Below are 12,843 nucleotides of genomic sequence, written 5' to 3' on the forward strand. Positions count from 1 at the left end.
AACTGATTACACAACTGATTACACAAGTGTTGTGGGCCAAAGAGAGCAGCCAGGACTGCTCTGGGAGTGACAGCAGAGATTTATGCCCATAAAACTGACTGTATCACTATAATGGCAGGTGAGTATGAAACCCAGTATTCCAGCAGTTTTCTCCCAGTGAGTTAGGCAAGCAAAGAGAACAGGAGTATTTTCTTCCATTTTTTAATTTTTTTTTTCTTTCTACCAGAAATAGCATTTTAAAAATATTAACAGCCATTATGTCAGGCTGCGCTCTCCAGGCAGGGCTTTTGGCAAATCAGCTGGTAATAAACAAGTACACTGCAATGGCTTTCTCTAAGTTTTAAAATTACTTAATTATTAATTTTTAATGCACAAAGCCTGGCAGAGCTGTGTGAAATACTGATTTGGGAAATACAGGTGTCTGGTAAACACTCATCTTGCTCTTAACTAGACAGTATTGATAGAGTCACAAATATTAGCCTGATAATGGGTGGAAAAATCCATTATAAAAGTCTACAAGGTGTCTATTAATATGACTGACACTGATTTTGGAATTTCAGAGTTCAGAATATTTTCATACCAATCAATGTTGCCATGAGTCTCCATCCTAAAGACCCAAAACACAAGCAATTATGCAGAACTGACAGATCAGTGCTCTGATACACTATGCTAAAAACAGTATAGTTAAAGGATACTATCTTTTATAAGTTTAATGCATTTCACCTTCAAAGTACAAAACACTCCAACCTCCATTTATGGACTAACAACTCAAAATAAAATTCAAATTTCAATACCTGCCACACACTCAGGTACAACAGTTGTGCAAGGCACTGTAACAGAATTCAGAACTGCAATAAAGTCTATCCACCAACATATTTTTCTGTATTGACAACTACACTGTTCTGTCCTCCACACTGTTCTGTCCTCCCCCCCGAAAAATTGTTTCTTATCTGACATGACTCTTACTTAAGTTTGGCATTTTTCTCATGAAGCTCCTCCTTCAGCTCCAAATTTTCCTTATATGCCACCTGAGCTGTCAGCTCAGCCTGGTTTTTAGAAGTGGCAAGTGCACACAGATCTTTCTCCATCTCCTGGATTTGTGTTTGCAGAGACAGGAGGCGAGACATCTGTCTGGCATTGTTTTCCTTATAGCTGTCAGCTTCAGCCTTCAGCTCTTGAAAAGAAACTTCTTTAGAGATCATGCTCGATCTGAGTTTAAGAAGCTATAGATAGAAATGGAGAAAATTAATGAAGAGTACTTTGCCCAGGCTGAAATAACATGACTTTATAACAAGCTTAGTAATGTGACAGAAATGCATTTCTATCACTACAAGACAGAAAAAGCAATAGGAGAGGTTTGCAAAAACAAAAGCTACTGTTGGGTAACACAATACAACTTTTCAAGATAACACCTTACAGGAAGATAAATTTATTTACTAACTCAGAATTTAGGACAAGTCTAAATTATGTTCTGCTGCACAACCTTAACTCATGTCTCCTATGTGTCTGCATTACAATAAAGTTATTAACACCTTTATTCCCTCTTTTTTGCCTGCCGCCTGCCTGCTTCCAATTCTGGTGCACAATTCCACAGATAATCTATAGCTGCAGGGAGTTGTAATAGCAAAGTATCCTGTTGTATGAGTGTAGAGACTTTTGATGATCTGAGGCATATTCAGACGCAAATAAATTTTTGGAGCATTGTGTGTTAGGCACCCTCTTCTCATCTTATGCAAGTAGTTACTTTTGGGCATGATAATCCAATTAAATGTAGCTGGATTTATGCTGAAACAGTAATAGCACCTTTTAAAGAAGGGGAGGAGAAGGAAAATCACCCTCAAATGCTAAAGACCTCTTACAGCAATGATGCTAGAGCTTTCCAAGAGTTCATGGAGTTCAGTAGATTTTCCTCTCTCTTTTTGTTCAATATACCATTTTCCATTGAACTATTTCTGCTAGAAGCTTCTCTAGGAGACTGCGCTTGAGGGAGACTCACCAGGCAAACAACATTTTTCATATGATTTATTTTCGTTATAGGAACAAGTAATTTAAAGTGGACTTTTTTGTCACAAGAAGTGGTAAGGCATGTTTCAGCTTTCCTGACTATTCCAATTAAAAGCAGCAAGACACAATCTGAAGGTCTTCTGTCCTATTACATAAAATTAACAGGCAAATAATTAAGCCAAGTTAACTGCTCTTTATGATGAGTGATAGAACTTTTAAATTGTGGCAAACATTTTAAGGCAAAAATATTTAAGATATTAAACTGCAATCCAGGGCAATAAGAAATTCACTTCTCTGATGGAGTCTTTCAGTATCACCAGACCCAAGACACTCAGAGAAATTAGAGAGGCTGGTGAGCCAACTGCCTTGGAAAAGTCCTGCTTCTCCTCTTTTCAGCCACGCACGCCTCTCCTCTCCCTCACACCAGCTCTGTGTTTGTCTGACTTCCCCACAAACAACTTAAGTAACAACTGATAGAAAATATTCACTTTTTCTCTCGCAGAGGAGAAAGAGGAAGTGGAGCTGGTCACATCACAGAGTACAGGCTGATGCTGAGAAATCAGGTAGGAGGATTATCCTTGCAGCAGCAGCACAGCCTGCGATAAGCTTATGCTTCACGTGCAAGCACTGGTTTATCAGACACTCTGGAGCTGACATAAAGCAGCACTGACTTTGAGAAAAGCAGAAGCAGCTTGGCTTTTTCCCGAGTTCATGGGCTTCATTTCCATACCCTCCTCTTTGTGCTATCAGAAGCATTTATATGGCTACAAGGTGAAATAAGATTGGGAAATTGATCTGGCTAAGAAACAACTTGAAAGGAATTATTTTTCAATTGCATTGACACAACAGTGCACTGTAAAAACTACACTTACACATACATCTGTGCTGGCACAAGGGGTGGGGCAGTGTGGGGAAGGAAATGAGCAGCTGAAGGAACAATAGCATTGCTTTGCTTGGCAGCTGGACCAAGCTATGGTATCTTAGAGTGTTCATAGCCTTAAAATTTCTCTGTGGTTCAACTCCCCATCCAATTTTTTTTCCTCTGTCCATTGTCTTTGTGGTCAGTTCCAATAGCAGAAAAAGCAAGAATAATCCTATATCATGAGTTTTACAGAGCACTCAAAAGAACAAGGCTCTGACCTCAGCTGGGTCATGAAGGTCTTTATTAACGAGAGCATGAACAGCTGTTTTCTTGACTATGCTTTTGCAAGCACAGTCTTGAGGAATCTATAAATCAGTCAGATGTTCTGGCAATAAAGCCATTCAACATTTCCAGTAATAAATTCTTTGTATGAGAACATGAGATTCTCTATGGCTTCTTAAAATCTAAATTTAAAGCACGAATTCTGGATAAATGTTAAATGTAGGGGAGCCCTGCAGTAATTTCAGGATCAACTGATCAAATTAAACCTCAGTCAATGGACACTTATGCCTGTAGTTCTGCATATGAATAAATGTAAACCTTTCATGTCTTCTAAAGGCAAATTTTACTCCACTTTAAAACTGACCACTGCCAGCATTGCTGACTTCCATCAAATCACTTTTAGTCAGTTACATGTTAAAAAAAAATTACTTGTGGAAATAATGAAGCTCTGAAAGTTATCCTGGAATAAATCCTCTCCTGAGAAGCACCATCTACACAGCAGGAAGAGTAGAAAAGTATGTGTATATGTTCTTCAGCCTCTCTAGTTACAGTCAACTCCATTAGCACAAACACAGTTTCACTGGTGCTGAAAGCAGAGCAAATCAGCACAGACACGGTTTCACTGATGAATGCAGAGCAAATTTGGGGAGCTAAAACTTGAATAAAGGGGAGAAATGAGTAAAGATGGGCAGCTAGATCTTAACTCGCCATCAACAGGAAGATATCTATCTGAACTTTTATACAACCACAATTTAGAAATGCTAATTTTCAGGTTTAATATAAAAAGATTGAATTTAGATGATAATAAAAAGCTAGACTGCTTCAAGTCTTTCAAATACAAGCTAATAATCAGTTCTTGATCACAGAAGAAAGCAAAGTAAAAATCACACAGACATTCTAAAAACAAATTTATTACAAAAAAAAGCTCCAAAAATTCTGTAGCAAAAGCAAGTATTGGACTTTCTGAAAGCTTTCTATTCTCTACAGAAGGTGATGCAAAGAATCCTCAGGTCTGGAGAAGGATTTGAACTTTTTTAAATGTACCTCTGACTGGGCACAGTCATACTTCACTGAAAGTGCTGCAAGTTCACTTTGAGCAGTTTCAGCTGCAGCTCGATAGTGACTCATCTGCTCTCTAGTGACAGAAATATCCAAAAGAACGTGATCGTGAGATTCCTGTGAAGACAGCATGAAGACAAAACTATTAGACATCACATTTTTTGAACATTTTTGCTTCAGCATGTTTTTGTTTGATTAACTGCTCAAGGGCATTACTCCAAATATTATTCCCAGAGTAACACACACGTACTGAAAAATAGGTTAAACAGTCCTTTTCTGCAAGTCACCACTTTCATCTTCAAGTTCAGCCACCAACACCATGACCTCCCACTGTTTTCAGCTCCGGCTCTTTCCAGCACTTTCTATGTATTTAGTAACATTCAAAAGGTTCCTTTTCTACAAAATTATCCAGTCACTCTTTCAACTTGTACAAACTTTAACCCAGAGGGAGTCAGATGTCTCTCATGCAAAGAATCACTTTGGATTTTAATCTTCAGTTATACTGCACGTCCCCCCATTTTTATGTCAAAAGAAATGCTGAAAAAAAGCAACGGCTATCCTCTCTGTGCATGATTTTGCAGATCTCTATTGTATCTCACCTCCACAGTCTCTCTATCAGGTTGAAGAGCCCATGCCTACTCAGACACTTGTATCTGCTCCTCCAAGTCACTTTTTGGCTTGCCATTTACTTTTTTTACATCTAACCTTTCAAGGTTAGAGGTCCTTTTGAACTCCATCACTTGGGCACCACTTCAGCTTCCTGACTGATGCTTTCTCATCCCCAGCAATCACCATAATGACTTCCTTTGATTCTTTTTCAAGTCCTGATTCCATGGCAAGCACTGCCTCTGTCTTTCTAGTACAGTCTCCTTCACACCACTTGTACAACCCTTTTAGCTGTACCCTTTAGATTCTATAGTAGGCTTTCTCCTTTTTGTGGTGTTCTGCTCTTCTACAGTAGAGCAGGAATGTGCTGGATTTCTTGATCTTTGTTACTTAAAGTCTTTCAAGATGAAAATTCAGACCTGAAGTCTTGACAGAGTTTCATTAGAGAGAACTTTTTTTTTTTCTGATCAATAGTAACTATAAGACGATGAAATGTAACCTCTTCAGAACAGAACTAAGTTTAGGTTATGCTGGGAGCACACATGGCAGAGAACTGAACATGACATTTGTACTCCATCAGCTCTCACACAGGACTGAAACAAAGCTGCAATCCTCGTACATTTGGGTATGAATTATAAAATGCAAAACACCCCCAGATAATGGCTGCTATTGGAAAAAGGTATTGCAATGGAGACAGAGACATCTTCTCTTCATGTTTTTTTATATCAGCATCAGTTTCCAGGCTGAGATAAATTACAAGTTCAGCCCCTACCCATTCTAAATAGAAAAAAAAACCTGAAGAGCTTTCCAAATATGTGAACATCTCGTAAAATAAGGATTTACCATGGAACACATAGAGAAATCCCTGAGGAATAAGGAAAAACTACTCGTTTAGGCTGTAGCAGAAGATAAATCACCTTGGATTAGTTGCTATAATATCACAAACTCTATTCTCTAATCTTTCTTCCCTGTCCTAGTTGACACTAGATTAGACCCATCAAGTTTAATTGCATTCATCTCCTTCAAAGACACTCAGCTGTGCTCTTCCACAAAGGAGTTGCCACTCTCAACAAGCCAGACTGACACATGCAGAAAACTCATGGCCGCATGGAACACAGCTCATAATCTTGGAGATAAAAGGGGTGCGAATTTTCTCAACACTTTATCACTGTTGTGAGGGAGTGAGGGAAAGCATGTGCCATCTCACTACTTTTGCCTTGCTTTTGCTTCACTCTGCTTGTTTCACATGTAGAACTACATTAAATTCTTTAATGTAGAGGGCATTCTTCTCATTCTGTAGTACACCAGGGCTCCAAAACGATGGATGGAGATTGCAAACAGCAACACTTTGTATGCTGCTTATGTATGTTATTATATTTGTAGTACTGCATGAATGGAGGTTTTTCCTTTTCTTCTCTAAACAAACACAACTTACAACTTTACAGAAAGGAGTACATCGCAAAACTGATGAAATAAATATATTTCAGAGCATAGCTGAAGAAAATAAGCCCCCTTTCAGAAACAATGATCAATGTAACAGCTTTAGAGCTGAAACTTCCAAAATCTATGTTTTTCATACAAACCTAAATTTTTAAATGATGAGCACTTTAAAGATGCAGCTACACATCCAGAAGGACTTAAAAGAAGTTTAATGAAGCCGGGGCAAAAGTCAATGGGAACTACAGTTCAACTCATCTACAGTCTTAGTGAGATTTACAGAGGCAGATCTCTGCATCCTCCAGTGCCTTAGCAAACACAGAACTAATCACACATGGTGGCACCGCCATGTGTGTAGGGAAGTTGGTATTACCATCATACTTTTTGCAGGAAATGTGCATGCTCTAAAATTAATAGTTTTCTATGTTTCTGTGGTTTGCCATCAGCTAGTCACAGGTCTGATCTTTAATCAGACCTATCAGACAACTCAATTAACTTGGCATGACTTTAATGTAGGGGCAAAATTTGTAATGTGGATGTGGCACTTCTATATGTGTGGAAAAGTTCAGATTTGTAATGTTTCATGAGTACTATGTAATCTATACTGATTTTTGTTAGGAAAATAGAATTAATGAAGTGTTAAAAGAATAAGAGAGATTAGACAGAAGAAGTCTTAATATATTAACACTCAATCAGCTCTAAATAACCTAGGTTTTGTGTGTTTCTCCCACTCATACTACTAATTTTTTTGATCTCTTTCCACTTACCTGAAAGAAAATGAAGCTTTCATCTAACTCCACATGCTAAACAGAAGCTAAGCATATATTTACAGTACTTAAGAGCAATATCTACTTGGATATTCAGTTTTATTAGTAATAGATGTTTCTTAGAAGATCAACAATATATGGTGATTGTTGTTATTTTTGACCATTTTTTGGTTTGATTTTTTTACCAAATAACTGCCTTTATCTCCCTGGAATCCAGTCTTTAGTTGGCAAACTTCATTTGATGCAGAAACAACAAAACTACAACAACATTCAGTACAAAACTACAACTATCCATGTACTTTGAAATCAGCCAGCTGTTAAAGCCACTCACTCCCATTCTGCTTTTGACAACTTTTCTGTCATTTCCTGCTGTGTTTCTTATTTCAGCACTGGCAAATGCTGCTACCACTGCCATTGCCTGCACACAGCCCAGACCCCTTTCCAAAAAAATATATTTTTTAAGAATCTTTTTTGAAACAGAACACCCCCAGCAAGCATTTAAGCAGCCATCACTCCCCTGAGTGACTTGTCAATGCATTGGCATAGACTGTACTCAGGGCAGAGATTTCTTCTTCCCATTCTCAAAGTACCTAAAGACATTGGGGTTGACATACCCAACATGATGACTCACGAACATTTGTTGACTTCATTCTTCCTTTGCTTCTACAGAACAAATGGGGGGGAAGAGGGAAGAAAGGTTGAAAATTTAATAGATTTGTAATACGATGGCACATGACATTCTTCTTTCACAGATATGCTTTACTAAACTATATCATAGGTTACCATCAGCAAAGTTGGGCATGAAAGCAGAACAGCATGGGAAAGTTTCTCTAGTAGCTTATGAGCTCTAATTGTCTCCACAGTTATTTAAACACACATCTAACCAAAACAGGCACCTTCATGTTGGCTTGTCCAGGTTACTTTCACCGGTTCAGCTACACAGTCGGCCTTCGTGCAGTGACTGCTTCCTTTGTCACTGCTTTTCAGGTGCTCCAAGTTTTTATTTCACCTCTCTTTTTGTCCTGCATCTCTTCTACACTGATATATTTTAAAAGGAAAAAAAGAGCTAAGCAATAACACAGGATCTATCTTAACTGAAATACATCTTTTTTTCCCCCTCAGATGTTAAAGTAATCAGTGGGCCCTTTTTACCTACGTGTTTATACAGGACTTGGTACATTGGTTGGGCTCAGTGGACTGTTCAATGATTTCTGTAAATCCCAGTGTCACAACTGCTCATATTCTGAAAACAAGCAAAATGAGATATCCCAAATCTGCAATCTTTTTTCTTAAGACAAATGAATATTCATGAGTGTATATGTGCATAAAATTGTTCTAACTTCTGAAAACACAATGCAGCAGCAGAGTTGATTACTATTATTATTATTTGCTGCAACGGAAAGAAGATGACATCCAACATGAAATACTGGAAAGAATGGGTAGTTAAAAAATTTCCATACTTGGCTAGTGCAGATTTTTCTTGGTAGCAGCAGCCAGCCAGCCAGCATGCACATCACCTCAGAAAAGCCACAACACCTACACACAATAACGAGCATGAGAAGGTTCAGACACTATTCCACAGTGACTCAGATTCTGCTAACGCATACGAGAACAGACTAAAATGAATTACTGAATCAATGAGGTTTGAAAGGACTTCTGAGAACATTGAGTCCAGCCTATGACCAAACACCCCCTTGTAAACTAGACCACGGCACTGAGTGCCACATCCAGTCTGCCCTTAAACACCTCCAGGGATGGGGACTCCCCCATCTCCCTGGGCAGCCTGTTCCAATGTCTAACAACCCTTTCTGTAAAAAAATTCCTTCTAATGCCCAACTAAACCTCCCCTGGTGCAGCTTAAGACTGTGTCCCCTTGTCCTGTCCCTAGTTACCTGGAATAGGCTGACCCCTCCACTGGAGTCACTTCAGGGGGAGGGAAAAAAAAGGTTCACAAATTAACCATGTTGTATGTACATTTTGGGTCTTCTTTATAGATAATACTTTGCCCAATTTGCCTATCAGGGATCTAAAAGGTATTGATAACTATATATTAACATAAATCAAAATTTGCAAGTAATATTTCACAACTATTTCAGTTCTGTCGCTTGCTCTTGCACATTATAAAGTTCCAGAAACACTCAAATACTTTTGATCACTTTCCACTCAGTAAACACCTATTTCCCCTTGCTGATTCCTCCTGGTAACTAGGCGCAACTCATTGCTTGCAGTACCTTTTTTTTTTGTTATTTTTATATACCTAAGGAGTTTTTCTGCATTAGCATAATGTTCCAGAAACATGTAAAACTAACTCAAGTGTTCTCAGCAGCTCAAATAAATTAGCAAAGAGATTTTCTAAATTCCTTTCAGAAGGCTACTGCTCAGCTCTACCCTCCTCCCTTTGAAGTAATCACTGAAAGGTATTACTGAAAAGATAAAAATCACTTGTGGTGTTCATCTGCTGAAGAGGCCAATTTCAAGCTTGATTAATGGGCCCAAATGAAAGCTTCATTACAATCAAAATTTTAGTCTTACCCACTGCTACTACTACAAGCAGCAGTTAAAGCATTTTCATATTTCGTTTTTCTGTTAGGATGAGGTGACTTTGCATCTAAATATAATAAATGCATTTCATGTGATGAAACACAGCAGTCATCTCAAGGCAATTAGAGAGACACATCACCTACTCTAAACATTATTTAACATGCTTTCTGGTTGACTTCATCCTTTGTCTCTATGGACAAATTAAGGAATTTGGAACTCCCCTGACACTTTCTCTCACAGCTTTTCCAAAATGATTAAAAAGGAGCTGCTGTGCTTATTCCCAAAACAATAAAAAGGGTGATTGCTAAGAAAAAATTAAGTGTTTATGCAGGGATTTTTACAAACAATTTGTTCTACTGTTTTTACTTTAACAGTGCTAAATACAGTTAAATAACTTCTGTAACAGAACAACTTAAATGGCAGATTTAAAAAACAGACCATCATGCAATGTCAACAGCTGCAATTTTCCTCCAATGCCTACTACACTTCACTGCAGTAAACAAAAAGCAAATGTTTTAGAAATAATTGAGTATGTTGGTATATACACAATTAAAGACTGATTATTGCTGTAGTTTGATTTACCAGTTATAACTCACGCTTTATAAACATGTAATTTCTAGTGTGTTTTTGAGTATCAAAATCAACACTCACAAACCATTTGACTTTGGGTTGGTTAGAATGTGGAGCAGGTTGCTGTCCACTCTGTCACTAAGCAGCGCTAACAAAAACTTTGTAACTGGGTCATAACAGTTGTATTTAATATAATGGCAGTTGGTTTTGCCACCACAAGCTACCAAAATTTTGTAATTTTTTTGCCTCAGAACAATATAGCTTCATTACAAAACTGAAGCTCAACTATTCAGGAGAAAATGAACTTGTTCACACACAAATAAATTGCTTATCTTTTGGAACACAAAACTGTTACAAGGTTCCTATTATATCTTTAGTAGAAGGGTTTGATCCTTCTAAGCAATATCCTCAAGTGTCTCCCTTAAAATCACATCAAAGCCAGCAAATCAGTTTAAAAGGAGGCATAGATGCAAAGAAGAAATTCTTAGATAACTAGAAATTCCTGCTCTGTGAAAGTACTCCCTTCTGCAGCACTTAGTAAGATAAATCTTTTTGACCTTGAATTTGTAAAGATAAGCTATAATGATCAGCTGAAGTTCGTGGGGCTTCAATTGCACCACCGGGTGCAGCTCTGCACCTGCAGAAGTTCTCTTTTGGGGTTGGGGTTTTTGTTTGCTTTGTTTTTTTGATTGGTTTGCGTTTGTTTGTTTGTTGTTTTGGGGTTTTTGTTGTTTGGGTTTTTTTGGGGGGGGATGATGGGGTGCTAAAGGCGATATTAAATTGAATATTGCACAGACGACTTGCAAAGGGGGGTTACAGCCAGCCTGTGTCAGCCTCTACAGTAGCACCGATAGAAACTATTGATAGAGCGAGGGGAGGGAAGGAAGGGGCATTTTTCCCAAGTCAGGGCTTTATTCCCTAATAGGACAAAAACCCCCCAAGCCCTAACCAAACCACCCCCCGGGCCCCTTCTGCCTTGCCCCGTCCCTCGGTTACCGCGGTTCCGCCGCGCCGCTGCCCCGCCAGCCCTGGAGCCGCTCATGGCCACGGTCGTGCCCCTGGCAACGCGTCCCGGGGAAGGACGAAGCGGAGGCCCTGGCTAGGGAAGGGGGGGACACAGCTCGGTGGCTGCGAATGAACAGTCTTCACAAGGGGATGCTCACAGAAACGCCAGGGTTTGTTGGTTTTGTTTGTTTGTTTTCACTTCAAATAAACACCACCCGAGAAAATTTGCTCGCATTTTCTCTCAAAAAAAGTCAGAAGAGACGAGCAGAGCAGAGGGCACTTGAGCAGCGGCTCCTGTGACCCAGGCAGGCTTTCCTTCTCGCCCCAGAACCTGCCAAAGGAGCACCCCCGCAGCCCGGAGAAAGCAGGCTTCCTTGATGGCTGCTGAACTACCGCCAGCCGAAAGGGCACCTCCTCCTCCTCTTCCTCACCTGTCATCCAAACAAAGCGGATAAATATGGGAAGAGAGGAAATGAAGGCTGCAATAAAAGAAAGTTAGACCTGCGGGTCTATAGGGGCTGCATATCATTTCCTCTGAAGACCCTGTGAGCTTTAATCAGCCTCTGGGGACAGTGCCATCGTGCACCATTTCTGTACTCACAAATCAAAAAGCACCCCACCTTTCTCAGGAATGCTGACGTAATCACGTTTTGCAGAGAAGAAAATGGCAAAGCTAGGGATGGTACTAATTTTTTTGTCCTTGTCCCTGTGTGCCCGACGCCGTTTCACTGCTGTTGCCGAGGTCACAGGACACCCCAAGCAGGGGGTTTGCCGGCGTGGATCATCACCCTAATTAAAATGCTGCATCGCTTAAAGCACACAGGTATACGATGCCATCCCTCAGCTGGAATCTGACACTAAACTCATAAAGGAAAGGACAAAAATCGCTTAATGTGAGGAAGGAGCGCTGCGAACAGGTCAGGGGAAATGGAGACCCTGCACGGGGCTGGGGCGGTGCTGCACAAGCAGCAGCAGTGGAGGAGCCGCCAGCATCCACCTTCCTGAGCGTCAGGGGAAAGACACAATCACTGGGGGTGCGCGGGGTGACGACAGCTCCTTGGTGGCACCCTTCCAGTTCATCCTCACGGGCGAAGAGTGAGCTACCAGCCACACAAGACGGCACAGGGGTACAAAAACGTATCACAAAAAACACTGTTCTTAACTGCACGCAAATGCTGGTGCCGCAGCAGAGGAGTGAAACCCAGTAGGGCACCTCCGGAACAAAATTATCCAGTGCTGACAGAGCGGATGGGGGTGCAGAGGAGGGACAAAGCTGCTACCACTGCATGGTGCAAAATGTTGCTCCAGGGTAACCTCATTCTTCATTAAGTATTTTTGAGAGGTTAAAATTGTACTGGCAGTCTTGCATAAACCCAGCATAATTCTGGCACGTTTTACTATACACTGCAAATATCATCCTGGATTTGTCCAGCATTCCACTACAGCCTAATCTGTCCTACTACTGGAGTGGCGTGCAGATGCAGGATTAAATGATTGCGAAACTTGTCCTGACTTTTCTAAGCATGTGCTCGAGCACACTTCCCCATCGCTAGTCCTGCAGTGCCACGGCTGGTTCGGGAGTTACACTTCAGCTGCTTCTACACCCTTGGTGACGGGGAAGGAAAGCTTATACTGCTGTATTTTACCACAGATCTATGAAGTGATTTGCCCTTAAAAAACCACTTGGATCTGATTAACTGTAGCAAGAGT

General features: G+C 40.2%; 1 protein-coding gene across 1 annotated transcript in view; it reads right to left on the reverse strand.

Annotated features, from left to right (window-relative positions):
- ARMT1 (acidic residue methyltransferase 1) overlaps positions 1–12,843 on the reverse strand; it is a 49,827-nt gene that overhangs the window by 25,109 nt on the left and 11,875 nt on the right. The window contains exons 6-7 of the mRNA XM_082303156.1: positions 4,193–4,324; positions 967–1,223 (exon numbers count right to left, since the gene is read on the reverse strand). Coding sequence (XP_082159282.1) covers positions 967–1,223; positions 4,193–4,324 — 389 coding nt within the window. The remainder of the gene's footprint in view (positions 1–966; positions 1,224–4,192; positions 4,325–12,843) is intronic.

This window comes from Coloeus monedula (genome assembly GCF_965178545.1).
Source record: "Coloeus monedula genome assembly, chromosome: 2".
Classification (NCBI taxonomy): domain Eukaryota; kingdom Metazoa; phylum Chordata; class Aves; order Passeriformes; family Corvidae; genus Coloeus; species Coloeus monedula.